Source organism: Euleptes europaea, chromosome 1, assembly GCF_029931775.1.
Source record: "Euleptes europaea isolate rEulEur1 chromosome 1, rEulEur1.hap1, whole genome shotgun sequence".
Classification (NCBI taxonomy): domain Eukaryota; kingdom Metazoa; phylum Chordata; class Lepidosauria; order Squamata; family Sphaerodactylidae; genus Euleptes; species Euleptes europaea.
In genome coordinates, this window is record NC_079312.1 from 55258294 (window position 1) to 55275767 (window position 17474).

Here is a 17474-nt window from a genome sequence, read left to right on the forward strand (position 1 = left end):
GCAAGAGTCCAGTAGCACCTTAAAGACTACCATTTCTGGCAGGGTATGAGCTCTCGTGAGCCACAGCTCACTTCCTCAGATCTGTCCTGTATATGAAGCAGTGAGCTGTGACTCATGACAGCTCATACCCTTCCAGAAATGGTAGTCTTCAAGGTGCTACTAGACTCTTGCGCTTTTCTACTGCTACAGCCAGCCTAACATGGCTATCCATCGTGATTTATCTCTTCTAAGGATTTGGGAGGAGGGATAGCGACACAGCACACAGGCCTTCTTTTGTAAAAGGCACCAGTCACACAGACTGCTCCAGTTTGTGTTATCCTGGCACTGGCAGAGGAAAGACCCCTACCACGTTGCTCACGTCCAAAAATGGGGCTTCAGCCATTACCCAAAAATATCATGGTGAGGGAGCATAATAGTTCGGGGGAGGGGGCTCTCAAGTGCTAAAAGGATTGACAATCGGGACTCACTGGTTGCCCAAAGGCATGAATTTCCAAAGACCACTTGAAATCATTTAAACAAAGGAGATTGGTTGCTTAGGAGGAAATCTTTAGGGCCTGTTTCCAAATGTCAGACCATAGTGACAGATATTCTTGACTGACCAGGTTGACTGATGTTTTCTTCACAATAGAGAGGTGACATCTCACAAAAAACTGTTTTGCACTCCAGTCATAAAACCACAGCCTCATCAGTGCCATTAATATTTCATACAGGGTAGATGGGTCACTGAGAAACCTCTGCACACAGTTGGAGGAATGACAATAATGTAGATGTGGAAATGTATCATCCTTGTGCTAAAAAATCTGCACTAGCGACCCATCCGTTTCTGGGCACAATTACTTTTGAGACCCTGGGACATCTTCTCCCATCCTATCCAACCTGCCAATTAAGATCTGCCTTTCAAGCTCCGCTTTCTGTGCCCCTGCCTTCAGAGGTGAAATCGGGGGCCATGAGAGACAGGGCATTTTCTGTGGTGGCACATTACCTTGGGTATGCCCTTCCCATTGAGGCTCGCCTGGCACCTACTTTACTTTTGTTCAGGTGCCAGGCTAAATAGCAGCATTTTACCCAGGCTTTTAACTAAGGGTTTAATGGTCTGCTTCTGTTTTTATGGATAATTTTTATGCTGCTGCTATCTTAACAGCTTGTATTTTATACTGTGGTTTTTATTAGTTAGCCACCTTGAGCAGGCCTCTAACGAGGCAGCACAGAAATAGTCTAAATAAATAAGTGGCAGACCTGGTCACACTGCAGTGCCAACAATCTGCTAAGCCTACATGAGCAATAGCTACAGTGATCTAGCTGCTCTGTTGGGGGGGGGGGTTGCAGCTTTAGTTTGTTGTGGCTCTCCCTGGGGGTTTCCTTTCCCAAATGCAGAGGTATCTGAGTAACATGCTAGGCTTCCTTCCATGTTATCTTCACTTGTCAAAATGGTATGTTCTTGTAAAGAGATTTGAACATCCAGCTGTGCAGATCCTGGCATGTGGTAGGCACAGGAATCCTCCTTGATAGATAGGTCTGTGTGAGCGTAGCAGCAAAGCTCACACCAGTGAGGCATGTAGGTTGGCTGCTTTCAGGTAAAGTGGGGGGGGGGTTGGATCATTAGCGTGCCCCCTCTCCCATGATCTGCAAGCATGGTTCCCAATGCAGTTGCTGTGGTGTCAGCTCTTTAAAGTTGCGTCTCTTTTACCATGCCCCCATGGAGAAGCTACGGAATACTAAGTAGCTACCACCAACACCATGCCAACATCAGCAGCTTAGGACTGAGCTATAGAACACTTAAAATCTAAAAAAAAAAGTTTACAGGGTTTGTGAAACTATTACCTGTAGAATACAATCAAGTTATCCATTGATGATCATAAGGTGAGGCCCGTTTCAATGTAACTCATTTAGTCATACTTGCCTCAAAAGCACTGCAAGACACAAGACTCTGGGACAGAAAACTATGCTGAGAAAGGTGGGAGGGGAGATGAGTTGCCTAGCACCTTAATTACTAAACTGAGTGATTTCAGTTACACCTGCTTGTAAATCAATCCCTCCACCCCAGAAATTCATCCCTTAATAAGGTAGTTGTGTAGCTAGGGAAACACTCTGTACCTGTTTGGGAGCTTCTGAACAATAAGACTAGAAAGACTTGATTTTTCTATACTGAGAGGCAGTGAGGTTAAAGATGATCTAGAACATATCCCTTTCTGGCCTTTTGCAGCAAAGTGGTATTTTTCCTATGGTGACCATCTCTAGGATATTCCTGCTACAGCATTATACCTTCAGCTGCAACCCAAGCTGTCAAGCCTCTATCCCCAAAAGTTTATATTATATAGACTTCTACCAGAATGCAAGTTTCACACAACTGGCATTATATGCCATGTGACTTTGCTCATTTTATTGAACTTTAAATTCCATGATACGCCATAAATAGTTTAAAAACTGTTTATGTATGATACAGTTTGACAAAGCATTTCAAACTCACATTTTAAAACAAAATGAGCGAAACCCAAGCATACTTTCTAAAAATAAGGAATGCCAAGGGAGACACAAGAATTCACGCTACTTATGTACACAGATTTTTAGAATCCCAATGTTCTCTGAGAATTTATGTGAATCATTTGCATTGTTATCCTCCAGACCAAATGCATTTCATCTTATGGCTGAAACCACTCAGTTGTTGCATAAAAGGACAAGATAATGGTTACCAGAAACAGACTTCACTCAGGATTTTGTTCTAATAGTCCAGCGTAGGGAAGGACTATGGGAAGTTAATTCTTCAGGGAACTCTGAAGTTTGCTCTGCTGAAGCACAAACTGTTCCACAAAAGTTTATAGCAGTGATAATCCCCCAACAATAAAGCAAATGTGGATTAAAAATCCTGATTATATGCCCTACAAGCCTTGACATCTCTTTAAAAGGAACATTAACGCATTAAGTTTCCAAACATGTTTTTCAAGGAATGAAAACTTAAAACAGGATATTTAAAAACATAAGAAATATCCATGTTAGAGAACAAATGCACCAGTGACCCAACTGAGTTGAACAGTAATTGCCAGAAAGAATGACTAACTACTCATTCCGCTGTGCCAAATTCATTCATACAAAGCACTAAAAAGAACTTGACTTGTGCGATTCAGAGGTTCTTCTGGGATTCAACTTTTTTGGACGAATAGGTTTTCCCATCATTGCAGAGAAGTCATCAGTTGCAGCCCGCCTTCGGATGAGGTTCAGAGCCGAAACATCAAAAAAGCACTGAAGTGCCATTCTAAGCAAGTCAGGAATTAGTTTACACCTGCTGTTTAGTGTTTCCTGAAGTCACCATTACCCTTCAAAGAAGTTTCAGAAATGTCTGTAGTAGCAGTATACTGTGATCTGATAGCATACGCAATTAACCTAACCCAGGTACATTTATGCTTCTGAAAACCTTCAATAGAAGTTAAGTGGCGCCAACAAGAAACAACTTAAACAGCAGGATTTAACCTCAGCAGCCAGCCTGATTGATATCTTGCCCCGAAGCCTTTGTAATGTCCATTGTTGTGAACACCTGTGAGAGAATGAAAAAAAAATGTTTTAATGCTTTTCAAGACTCTACCCTCTATTCAACACCGTTCCTCCCATCTAACTGAACTTAAAGTTGGTATTAACCTCTGCTTTCTATGAACACAGTCAGAAATGGCATGGCTCCAGCACTTATAGTAAAACAAGACTGTGGAAGCATGCTGATTGCTATGGCAGTCTTCAGTCTTGCCTCATAGGCAATAGGCATCCTGGGAGCCTCAAATGAGTACCACAGCTAAAAACTGCTGATCTAGTAAAGAATCACAAAGGGGGGGGGAAATAATGCTGCCATATGGCACTATAATGGGACCAAGAGCAGTTGTTTGTTTAAAGATAGGTGGTTCTTATCAGAGACACGAATGGAAAACAGACAAGACAGCACAAGCTACCTACTTAAGCAGAAGATGAGAGCAAGGGCATCTTGGCCATCTACTGGGCATGGAGTAGGAGGAGGTAGTGTTGAATTTCCTGCATTGTGCAGGGGGTTGGACTAGATGACCCTGGTGATCCCTTCCAACTCTATGATACTGCTCACATCAAAATTGTAACTACTGCTTTACCTCTGCACATGTTGGATGTATACCAATTGTTTCATCAAGCACTTCCTTGGTGATGCCGCATTTTATCGCTGCTCCGAAGCCTTGAGTAATTTCCCCAGCATTAGGTCCAAGGACATGAAATCCTATCACACGGTTCTTTGTTCAAAGGAAAGGGGGGGGGGGAGAACAGTCCAGTTAGAACTACACAAAACCAACCCAGTTATCAGCATCTGTGTATGTCAGTAATGATCTCCCTTTAAGCAGCGGCCCACAATGAAAGGCGAAATACTATTACTATCCTTATTTGTAGCATGCCAGAACTAAATTCATTAAATATGGTAAGAAAGCAGTGTTGTTTGGATTCACAGAACACTGAAACACCTTATGTTACTGAGGAAGAGGGTTAAGTAAATTAGATTACATTAACAAAGGTATTATGAGATTATTTCCTGCCTGGAAATAAAGCAGGTTCTGCCTAGATACTTTTAAAGCAACTACTACACAACAGTAATATCCCAAAACAGATTCACTTCAAACTGCTGCTTCCAAACTGATACATGCTGCAGTTTGCTCCCTATGCACTCATGTTCATAGTTCCTGCATGTGCAACATAGTCTTATTTTAAACCCAGGCCACATGACAAGGTAAGGGTAACGAGAGGGCTCAATTGCCATGGCCCAAGGTGCCCCTCCAGAAGTGCATCATCCAATTGGATGAGTTACAAGTGTGCTTGCTCTGTGACTGCAATGGGCAGCAGCTAAGTAGCCAGTAAACCGCAAGCCACGTTTTTAATGTCAATCAGTGCATTAAGTTCTTCAGAACATTTACACAGTGGAAATTACGGGGTTACCCTGGCCAGGAATTCTGACACAGTAAGCTGTTAAGCTTCTCCTTATACTTTGCAAACTTGAAATACATAAGAAATGAATACATACACAGTCAAGCTTATTGCAGATCGCTTTTGCATAACAAGTGTTGTTGTCTCTAGCAGGTATCGTCCACTCAAGGGGCCAGAAAAGTGTGTGATATACCTGGGGAAGAAAAAGTTAGGATTTTAAAAGTGTCCATTTTCCTCTCTGTGCTGATCACTGAACCAGGGAAATGCAGTAATCATTTATTTCTAAAATAGAACGCCGTTGTGTGGGTAGTATAGGACCCAAATGGTGGCACGAACAGAGTAGGAGCCACGCTACGCCAACGAGAGTAGGAAACTGCTCCCTCCACCCCCGATCTGAAAAATTAGCAGGATCTTCAGGCTGTGCATGCATACTGCCCTCATTCTGTCAGGTAACCCAAAAAAACTGGAAGGTGGGTGGGAGAAAATGACTTATGTGAATAACACCTAGTTTTTTTTTCTACTCAACAACCTAACACAGCCTAACTAAGGAACCCCTGTTACAAGTTGCCCCAGCCACTTGGGCAGACAGCAGGCAATCATGAGGTCTAGGACTCACTAGATCATAGTACCGTTTACAGGATTCCTTGCCCCCAGAGGTTTACCTGGCCAATTCTGTATTTTTACATGTCTCCTAAAGGAAATTTTATTCTGAAAAGCCTTTAACCATCAAAAGTATTAGGTAACTCTAAAATCAACAGCAGCTTCCTCAACCTATGCATTTTAATTTTTGTTTTTACTTGTAATTTTGCAATGCAACAGGGATAAAAACTTACCTTTGGAGGATACTCTGTAAAATGGCATAAAAAGTATGAAATGAAAACTTGAGTGGCATCTATTCTCAAATTAAGATTTGGTCAGAAATGAAAAATTAAACTTGGAAAATGGTTGAGATGGTAGAATAGTTTACCCAAAGACATCAATATATTAATCTTTAGAACCATGATGCATCAAGGAACTCGACATTCTGCTAAACAGACTTTGGCCTGCAGAAGCTCTGGGGGAAAACCTAATTTTCAAAGACAGCATCATGACCACAATGTATCTGGAAGAAGCAAGCGCCATCTCAATTATTCAATTAAGTCCATACAAAGGATCGCTTCCAAATTAAATACTACGAAGTGTATCATCATTGCTGCTCACGTCTTCAAAAGATACCTAATGTGAGACTGTATTTAAAACAAAAAGCACCAAGTCTTGCCTCTATATTCTCCTTTCCAAGTTGTTCAATGGCTCTCTCTTCTGATAATCCACAGCAACCATATTCCAGAGGGGTAAACACTGTAGTTGGCACATTAATATAGTCACACTAAAATTAAAACAAAACACTCAATGTAAGACTTTCAAAAGCAATGAGGAAAACCAATAATTCCATCCTATGTAGCTGCTTACTAGACACAGTTTAATATGCGAACACAACAAAGGCACCATTCTTAACTTACAGTGGATATGGATAAGTTTAAGTTCCAGGGCCACCCTACTTGCCCCACAGATGTTATAATGTCATGAAGTCGCTGACTGCTTTGTTCTCAGCTCCATGTATGTAAGTTCCTGTGTGCCACTTGCAACCCTTCTCAAAGAAAATTTCAATATAATGGAAAGTAAAGCTGCACTAAAGCTAGTGGGAGAAGGATCAGAAGTATAGCCAAGACACCTACTGGGCTTTCCGCTGGCATTCTTAAACCCAGAGTGAGCCAAGATGGCGACCGGATAGTAGCTGCAGTCTTATGCTCCGCAAGTACAACAATATTTTCTTTCTCCTTATCCCTTATTCATGCCACCTGGACTATTTCTGCATAACACTGCTGGGAGAGTTAGACAGCTTCTGCATTTGTGTTTTGGTTGGACGGACTTAAACTCTTATCAAGTTTAATATGGGAGGTGGGAAACGCCCAAGGGAACAGGAGGAAATATCCTCTCCTTCTGCCAGCAAACAGACAACAATAGCTGACTACTTTCCCTCAAGGAACGTTACAGTTTTTAATGTGCCTACTGAGAATCGGTTTACTCCTCTGGAAGTCAACATAAATGAGGAGGACAGTGTTGGTGTAGATGAAGATGTAAATAACTCCGCTGTTCCCTTTAAGGATTCAGATAAGAACGAAGAGCAGATGGAACAGGCCGAAGTTATTCTGAAACTTTCTGAATTAACGGCTAAAACAGTTGATATTATTTTTGCCCATCTTGGTAACATCACAGCTGATTTAAAAAAGCTTATGCAAATGGTACAATCTCTAACAGATAAGATGCAGACTCTATCGAAACATAAGGAACACTCTAATTATCCTTGGCTTCCACCCCTTACCTCAGCAACTGTAAGTAGGGCTCCTGAAGAGTCAGCAAAGAGGGAAATTGAGAGGAAACAGCAATGCAAAAATTGCCAACAACTACTGATTCTTCAACCTCATAAGATTTGCTTAACAGTTTACAAATACAGAGGGTACTTGTCACCATGGAATTCTAAATATCTGGCCACCAAACATCTGAGTGAGTTGCTCAGTATGAGTGGCCCCAATATAGACATTACTCGGGCTGAAACTGTAAGCAACTGGAATCAGGCCCAGAGAATTATGCTTACCTTCAAGAGTTCAAGAATTCCCTCAACGTTGCTGAGACAAAAGGATATGCTGAATAGTAAAGGAATTTTTCCAGTAAGAGCCTTTTCTAACTTACTGATTACTCCCCTCCTCCCAAACCAGCAGACTGTTTGTGGGAGAAAGAAATGGGATTTTGAGACGAGAATACTTGAGCAGGATTTGGCCTTGGTGCCTATTCCAGCTGAGAGAAACCACACTACCCAGGCAGAGATGGATAAAAACCCTATTGAAGAGAAATCACCAGTAACTCATACCAGTCTGGATTGTAAGGAGCTTAACAACATGATGGAAGAGGAAATACTCAATATCTTTCCCTCTCTCTCAAGAGTTGATCAAGAGGATATCATTAACGGGCTGGATGAGTTTAGGAGTAATTTATTGAAAATGGGGGATGTGCCTGTGAATCAGACGGATCTCCAATCAACTGAGGACATCCTGCAGTGCTCCTACCAACCAGTGCTCCCAATCATCTCCCCGCATTTTAATAAGGGAAAGGCATGTATTGAGCCTCAGCAGAGGGATGAAATTGAATTACCTTCGATACATCCCATAAATGCTGTTATGAACTGGTGTGTTGGTAAAAACGGTTCAATATACATAGACTCATCTGGACAACTGGATATGATATCTGCAGACTGACTGGATGGGGCATTACTACTGAACTCTGTAACTGCACCACAGACTCTTTCATTGGTCTCCTGGAATGTTATGGGTTGGCAGGCTAGGATTAGGGATCAGGATACATATAATTTTTTAACTAAACTTGATTTTATACTTGTACAAGAGACCTGGTGTTTACATACTCCAATACTTAATGGTTTTAAAGCATACGATTTAGCGGCTGATCCCTCCCCTCATGGTAGAGCAAAAGGGGGTCTGGGGATTTTAGTTTCCACAGCCCTGAATATTAGAGTTGAAGTTTTAGCTCCTTACTTGAAGCTTGCTATGGCTGTGGTCATATTTTATAAGCAGATATCTTATTTAATTATTAATATATACTGTCCCCCTTTTAAAACTAAATCTCAAATTGAGACTGTATGGGCGGGGCTTGAGGCTTACATAGGACATCTTATAAAGGTCAATTCGACAACTTATGTGATCATTGGCGGGGACTTTAATGCCAGGGTGGGAAGGGATGACAATAGCTTACACATGAAATACAAGGTTTGCTTTCCCGAAATTAGGAATCCAGTTCTTCCATTTCCTAGATCCTCCAAAGATTTAAAATCAAATTATGCCGGATATAGGATGACACAGATGGCAAAGAGCTGCAAATTTTTAATTTTAAATGGCTCATACCCTAACGACCATCCGGCGGAATTTACTTATTGTTCAGGAACTAGGAAGAGTGTTATAGATTATATTATGGTATCTGACAACTTTGTCCAAGCTGTTGAATCCTTTGAGGTGTCCTCTTTTTATGATAGTGATCACTTACCACTTATCATGATGTTTGAATCTCCAGATATTAACCTGCGCATTACAGAAACACACAAAGAGACCCTTACTTACGAGAGAAAACACTGTAGAGTCAGGTGGAATGATAGAACTGATAAAAGTATTAAAGAACTCCTTCAATCGGGTCCTCTAAATGCCTTAGCTCAGAGATTACTAGATGATGAAAACATTGACACACAGCTAGAATGCTATGAACAGATAACAGATGAAATATACAAAGTGATTACTAAGCCTAACTATATACTTAAAAAGAGGATAAATGTACACTCCAAAACCTGGTTTGACAGTGAATGCAGGGAAGCCAAGAGGGCCCTTAGTGCCACCTATATTAAATATCGATGTAGTGAGAATGAGGCCTTGATGGGGGTAATGAAGAGCTTAAAGTCTCATTATAAAGCCCTCATTTGTAAGAAAAAAAAGGAGTCAATGGAGTTAGCTTGGCAACAGCTAACACAAGCAATAAGGGATAAAAACTCATCGTTATTTTGGTCCTTGACCTCGAGCCGTTTAACCAATTCCACTATGGCGTTCAATAATACTATTCTACCTGAAGCATGGGAAAAACATTTTAGATCCCTCTACTCTAGCTTGGAGAGCCCAGCCCCCTCCACTGAGAACTTGAATAGTGTCCCATGCTGGCCCCCTGTGCAATATGCAGAGGTGAGGAATCTTATAGGTACACTAAAGAACGGTAAAGCTCCGGGAAGTGACTTAATCTCTGCAGACCTAATTAAAAGGAATGTGGAATGGTGGACACCCCTCCTGGCCGCACTATTCACTGCAGTTGATAGAACAGGTAGGATCCCTCCTGATTGGGGCCTAGCAATAATTGTCCCTATCTATAAGAAAGGTTGCAAAGAAAACCCAGCCAATTATAGACCTATCAGTCTATTAAACATAATTAGTAAGTTGTACGCAAGACATCTGCAATGGAAATTTAGAGATTGGTTAGAACAGGAAAATTGCCTTTCAGAAGAACAAGCCGGATTTAGAGAGGGTCGCTCATGCTTGGACCATTGTATGATTATGGAGCATTTAATAGCTAAATACTCCTCTAAATCAACGGTCTCCCTATATACAGCATTTATTGATCTTAAGTCAGCTTTCGATTCTGTGTCTAGAATCATCCTATGGGAAAAACTGGAAGCAACCAATATAGATAGGCGACTGTTATTTCTGATTAGAGCTCTACATGAAAACACCTCTATTAAAATAAGATGTAATCCCCAGGGTCAGCTGACCAAGGAAATAAGAACACTAAAGGGAGTGAAACAAGGCTGTATATTGGCTCCCTTACTGTTTAACTTCTACATTAATGATCTTGTGGATTGTTTGAGAAGTCCAGCGTTTCATCCCCCTAAGTTAGCTGACAAACACCTACATCTTCTTCTTTATGCTGATGATACAGTAATATTATCTAGAACTCCCATTGGTCTCAGAAGGGCCCTCCATGCATTTAACCAGTACTGTAAGGAGAACTGCTTGGAGATCAATTATTCAAAAACAAAAATAATGGCCTTTGCTAAGAGGCCAAAAAACCACTCATGGCGTATAGACACTACCCCGATAGAACAGGTACATACCTATAAATATCTAGGTGTAACTTTACAAGAGTCTGGTTCGAAGAATGCCCACTTAGCCCATGTCTCACTGAATGCTCAGATGAGTGCGGGGGCTATTCAAAGATTTTATTGGTCTAAGGGGGGTAGGAATGTGGCGGCCGCTATTAAGCTTTTTAATATGAAATCCTTGGCTCAATTATTATATGGAGCCCCACTCTGTATAATGGCAAATAAGATGTTACTTGAAAAAACTCAATCTAAATTTTTAAGAAATATCCTCCAAGTATCTACTGGAGTGTCAAATGCTGCCATTCGACTCGAGGTTGGAATGGTTACGGTCGAGGCTAGAGTTTGGATCGCTGCCATTTTTTACTGGCTTAAGCTGATTTACTTCCCTGGGCGACTTGTTTCACTCACCCTGGCAGATACCTTTGTCTCCCCTTGGAGTAAGATGATTGAGCAAAAACTGAGCTACTATGGCCTGTCGAAACAACTTTACAAAACAAATGACTATGCTCAGGCAAGAGAAATTGTTAAACTGCGTATATTGGATGTTGAAAGACAGCACGATATGAATAGGCTAAGGAGCCCTCTTTATGATATAAGTGGGTTGAATAGGGTGGTCATGATGCCATATATTAAGTTATTGGATAACCAGGAATATAGGAGGATTTTTACCCTGTTAAGATATAACATGCTACCCACAGCTGTTCTAGAGGGAAGATATAGAGGCGTGCCATATGGAAGTTGTCTATGTGAGTGCGGTAATGGCTCTGTAGAGACTTTAGAACATATTCTTTTTGAGTGTAGAATATATAGGCAGATTAGAGAATCCCTGATTCTGCCTATAATTGCATGTCACCCTCATGAAAATAGAAGGTCTCTTCTTTCAATCCTGCTATCGGATAAGCAGCAGGAGATTACCTGTAAAGTTGCCAAATTTGGTTGGCTGGTTCTTAAAATTAAGAAAAGGCGGAGTGGCGTATAAAGATGCCTTATGTAAATTCATATTTTAATAAGATGTATATTGGTAGTATGTAAGCTATTTTACTTATGGATTAATTGTGTTCTTATTTATATTCTGGTCTATGACTGTTTTAAATAAACTTGACTAAACCCAGAGTTCTATGACCAGTTGGGCTGATGCAACCAAGAAAATAGCAGTTAAGGGGAGACATGATAGAGGTCTATAAAATTATGCATGGTATGGAGAGAGTGGACAGGGAGAAACTTTTCTCCCTCTCTCATAATACTAGAACATGGGGTCATCTGCTGAAGCTGGAGGGTGAGAGATTCAAAACAGATAACAGGAAGTATTTCTTTACACAATGCATAGTGGAATTGTGGAACTCCTTGCCCCAGGATGTGGTGATGGCTGCAAACTTGGAAGGCTTTAAGAGGGGAGGGGACTTGTTCATGGAGGAGAGGAGTATTCATGGTTACTAGTAAAAATGGATACTAGTCATGATGTTTATCTATTCTCTCCAGGATCAGGGGAACATGCCTATTATATTAGGTGCTTTGGAACACAGGCCGGATAATGCTGCTGCAGTTGTCTTGTTTGTGGGCACCTGGTTGGCCACTGAGTAGACAGACTGCTGGACTTGATGGGCCTTGGTGTGATCCAGCATGGCCTTTCTTATGTTCTTATGATGCAACAATTCAGCTGAAGCTTGGGCTAAATGTCAGTAACAGCATCACTACTAGGTTTGATCAAGGTTTAGGCTCCTTAACCTAGCATGCAAATTACAGCAAGACATCCAGCTCTTGTTCAGTTGCTCAGGACTTTCCATTCCTTGGCTCTATCATCAACCAAAGGGAGACTGCAGCCAAGAAATCAGTAGGAAATTGAGACTGGGAAGGGCAGCCATGAAGGAGCTAGAAAAGATTCTTAAGTGTAAGGATGTGTCACTGGCAACCAAGATCAAGTTAATTCATGTCATTGTGTTCCCTATTACTATGCATGGATGTGAAAGCTGGACAATGAGGAAAGCTGATAGGAAGAAAGTAGATTCCTTTGAAATATGGTGTTGGAGGAGAGTGTTATGGATACCATAGACTGCCATAAAACAAATTAGTGGGTTATAGATCAAATCAAGCCTGAACTGACCCTAGAAGCTAAAATGACTAAACTGAGGCTATTGTACTTCAGTCACTTTATGAGAAGACAAGAGTCACTGGAAAAGACAATCATGCTAGGAAAAGTTGAAGGCAGCAGGAAAAGAGGAAGACCCAACAAGAGATGGACTGAATTGAACTTCCGGTAGGGCTGCTAAGTGAAGCACTGTGTCTCCCAGGGGGCTCCCGGTGGGGGAACCAAGAAATGTCTTAAATAGGGGTGTCAACGCGCCCCCCCCCGATTCCTAAATAGTGGAACGGGTGTCAGGGAATCTCCTGCTGCCGATGAAGAGCGGTTTGACTCCTGAACTCTGAGTTTTAAGACTCCGGAGATTCAGAAGCAGTCCCGCCGGCTTGAGGGGTTTTACTTCACCGCAGACGTCTCTTTGGAATTAGGCTTCGCTCTCCCCTATCTACTACCATCTAAGCAACTATACAGAAGTAAAAATACCTACTCTCCTAAAATTTGAGTAAGTTTAAAAGAACTCTTTTGTTTTACCTGGATTTGGAAGTCCCGGGAGATTGCTAAACACACCTGTCGAATTCATATCTCCCCACCCAATGTTTAAATGACTCTTTAAAAACAAGAAAAGATCAGATAAACCGGAAGGAATCTTATCAATTTGATCAGTGGGAAGACATAACAACTAAGATTTTTGAAAGACGCTTCAGTTACCAATCAGGAACTACTACGTATAAAGGGGAGGGTGGAGGAGTAATCCCCCCCACCCCGAAGAGTCGTCTTTCTAACTAAACAAAGCTTTCCTGCCACGTCCTTCCCGGAAACGATCTATCATCGCGAGAGAGCCAGAGAACTTGGAATCGGAAGTGTTCCTGAACATAAGGAAGACGGAAGGTTTACGACCCTGATTCCTGAAGCACCTCTTCGTTATTTACTACACTGGTGTACTTGCCTGGATTTTACCAACTGAGTTTTAACAGAATTTTCAGAAGTAGCAACCATGGAATATCTGACTAAACAGCTAGAACAATTTTCTGCTTCGATGAACATTCAATATCAACTTATTAATCAAAAACTGGACATTATCTTAGACGATCTCCAAGACATAAAAACCCAAATTATCACAATGAGGTCAGAGGTGATACTAGAGGGCCCTCAAGTTGACAAGAGAGACGAAGAACAGAAGAATCTTGCAAAGGAAACGGAGAACTACAATAAACAAACTACAATAGCCCAGGTGACAACAACGGATCTGAATGTGAGTGACTTTGACTTCTGTGTCTTCAATCTGCCTGATGAACTTTTTAACACCTGCTTGGAGGACTTAATGAGTAGAAAAACTGGAGCTGTTGGGATATTTTTCTTTGAATGTGGGATGGAAGATATTGCAACGTGGATTTACTATGAAGATCATCTATCTGAGGAAACCCTACCAACAACTTCCAAGGATGCTCTTCGACTCTTACTGTTAATGAGGAAAAGAAGGAAATGCTGGAAATTCCGGACAAAGGGACTAATTTAAAAGAGTCTAGTTTCTCTTTTGGAAAAGATTAAAAAGGAACCGGTTAAAAGGATTGGCTTTAATGGAAATAGAATCATATATGATATTAATTTACTTGAAATATAATATGTATTAAATGAGCGTTTGGGAGAAATGGAGGACTTACAAAATAATTAATTTTTAATGGAAGTAATTAAATGTTTTCTACTATTCTAATCCATTTATTATTAGTGAGATTCACTATCTTTTTTTTCTTTTTCTTTCTTTTATATGATAGTATTAACTATTAATTTTTTCTCTCTGAAAAATATAAATGTCAAAGAGATTAATAAATATTAGCAATAATATCAGGATTCGAATTTTATGTAAAAGATTACTAATTTATCACAAGATGGAGGGAGGTGTAGGGGAAGTCAATATTTCTTTGATTATATACAAATATTTTTAACAATGTTTCCTATCTGTTTTTACTTTTTATTGTTTATGTATTTATTATTTTTGGAAAAATAATAAAAACATTAAAAAAAGAAAAAAGAGATAGACTAAATTATTCAAGGAAGCCACGGCACTCAACTTGTAAGATCTGAACAAGGCTGTTAAAGATAGGACGTTCTGGAGGACACTTATTCATAGGGTCGCCATGAGTCAGAAGTGACTTGACGGCACTTAACACACACACAGCGCTTTGTCCAAAACCTACAAACCATTATTAGGAATTAAATGTTTACCTTTGTAGTACTCCCACCAAAAAGCCTGCGGGCTAACAGTCTGCCTGCCTGTATGGCAACTGGTGTAAGTTCAAGCTTTCCTTCCAAAATATCTCCAACAGCATAAACGTAAGGAACACTGGTTTGTTCTTCATCATTAACAGGTATTTTCCCATTCCTTGTTATGGAAAGAAAACAAGTTAGCGTTCTGACATTGTTGCTCCATTATTTGATATCACTTCAGCGTTTTAAGCTATAGAATTCCTTCAATCATACTAGGCAGAAGGAAGCAGTTCTTGGAATTTTTGGAATTTGGAATTGCAGTTCTTGCAATTTTTGGAATTCAGCAAACCAGATTCAACTCTCTACATATAAACATGGATTCAAGAAGCATCATTCCTTACTGAGTAGAAAGACTGAAATTCAGCTTACTGAAGACTGATGGAAGCACAAAGTAACTTCAAATTTTGCTCTGGGCAAATATTTCAAGTCTATGTATACATTAAATATTAATCTGTAATTATGAAGCAAACAGACGGACCTAATTTAAACCACGTAAACACACCAATAGTAGAATGCATTACATCCTTTACATCTTAAAAAATAGCAATTTATAATCATTTTTAGGTACAGAAAACTAGTATAAAACTAATTTTGAAAGCAGAGCTTAAGATATCCATCTTCGCCTTGAAATTAATTAATTAGTTCAAAGCTGAGAAGTGGGAAGGCAAAACAAGCCAGGGAAGAAGAAATTTTTACTCAAGCCTAAAAAACAACTGGGAAGGGCAGTCATGAAGGAGCTAGAAAAGATTCTGAAGTGTAAGGATGTGACACTGGCAACCAAGATCAGGTTAATTCATGCCATCGTATTCCCTATTACTATGTATGGGTGTGAGAGCTGGACAATGAAGAAAGCTGATAGGAAGAAAGTAGATTCCTTTGAAATGGGGTGATGGAGGAGAGTGTTATGGATACCCTGGACTGCCAAAAAAACAAATCAGTGGGTTTTAGATCAAATCAAGCCCGAACTGACCCTAGAAGCTAAAATGACTAAACTGAGGCTGCCGAACTTTGGACTTATTATGAGAAGACAAGAGTCACTGGAAAAGACAGTCATGCTAGGAAAAGTTGAAGGCAGCAGGAAAAGAGGAAGACCCAACAAGAGATTGACTCTATAAAGGAAGCCACGGCCCTCAGTTTGCAAGATCTGAGCAAGGCTGTTAAGGATAGGACATTTTGGAGGACATTGATTCATAGGGTCACCATGAGTCGGAAGCGACTTGACGGCACTTAACACACACACACACAAAACAACAACTTAGAGATGAATCAGTAGGCACTGAGATAACAATGCTCTTCAAGTTAGCCTCTGTGGCATAGCAGCTAGTGTGCTAAACTAGGTTCAGATCCCCACTCTGCCATGAAGTTGAGAACATGACCTTGAGTCAACCACACTCTGTCAGCCTAATCCCTCCTTCAGTGTTTGTGAGGGTAAAACTGAAGAGGGAAGGATCATACAGTTTAGTTCAAGTTCCCTGGAAGAAGGATATGTCATAAATGCCAAAAGGTACATACTTCTCGTTAACAGTCATACCAATTTTCTCCAAGCCAATATTTTTGGTGCAAGCATCCCGACCGACAGCTATCAAAACCTGCATGAAAAAGGGACAAGTGTCTGAACTGCAGAGAAGACTATGTAATTGGACTATTGAAATCAGACTTTCAAAATAGAATTCAGAACGTTCATGGTAACCTCGCCCCCAACATACCCAACCCAGTACTGTAGGGCAGTAGCACAGTTCGAGTGGTTCTGTTACAAACTCAATTCATTTTAACGGCTGGTGTCCGGCTGTGTATTGCACCTTGGTAGACAATGGCTAGAACCCTTGTCATGTTCAAAACTAACAACTCTCCACCCACACACAAACAAATGTAAAGTGCTTACAGTGTATTCTCCTTCAAATATTAGACAATGGCTAGAATCCATGTCATGGTCAAACCTAACAACACACACACGAACAAGTGTAAAGTGCTTACGGTGAATTCTGCTTCAAACATTAGACAATGGCTAGAATCCATGTCATGGTCAAAACTAACAACACACACACAAACAAATGTGAAGTGCTTACGGTGTTGTATTCTCCCTCAAACATTTGTGACCCATCAGTCGATTTTGCAACCACTTTAAGTCTTCCAGGCATGCCTTCTTCTAACTTTATGATCTGCAGAGAACAGTAATAAGTGTAAACTCTCAACCCATAGATTAGAACTGTTTCAATTCAATGATTACCTTGGCCTCCATACCTTATCAAACAATGTCAACACATCTGCCATATTACTCAAGTGTCATACATGGGGTTTGCTCCAGAGGCCTGAAGAAAAGCATCCTGTCCTTTTAACAGAGGAATGCTATTTATCTCCATGCTATGAAAAGCTTCATTTCCATAAATTAAGTCTCACTAGAGCAGTGGTGGCGAACCTATGGCACGCGTGCCAGAGGGGGCACTCAGAGCCCTCTCGTGGGCACGAGCGCCGTCGCCCCAGCACACAGTTCGCCTGAGTTCGTTGCTAGAAAGCCAGAGCGAAGCGGGG

General features: G+C 40.7%; 1 protein-coding gene across 1 annotated transcript in view; it reads right to left on the reverse strand.

Annotated features, from left to right (window-relative positions):
* Nucleotides 1-2969: 2969 nt before the first annotated feature.
* Nucleotides 2970-17474, reverse strand: part of TXNRD3 (thioredoxin reductase 3) — a 43014-nt gene continuing 28509 nt past the window's right edge. The window contains exons 10-16 of the mRNA XM_056854982.1: nt 17012-17104; nt 16458-16534; nt 14904-15060; nt 6179-6286; nt 5018-5113; nt 4104-4238; nt 2970-3529 (exon numbers count right to left, since the gene is read on the reverse strand). Coding sequence (XP_056710960.1) covers nt 3467-3529; nt 4104-4238; nt 5018-5113; nt 6179-6286; nt 14904-15060; nt 16458-16534; nt 17012-17104 — 729 coding nt within the window. The 3' untranslated portion in view covers nt 2970-3466. The remainder of the gene's footprint in view (nt 3530-4103; nt 4239-5017; nt 5114-6178; nt 6287-14903; nt 15061-16457; nt 16535-17011; nt 17105-17474) is intronic.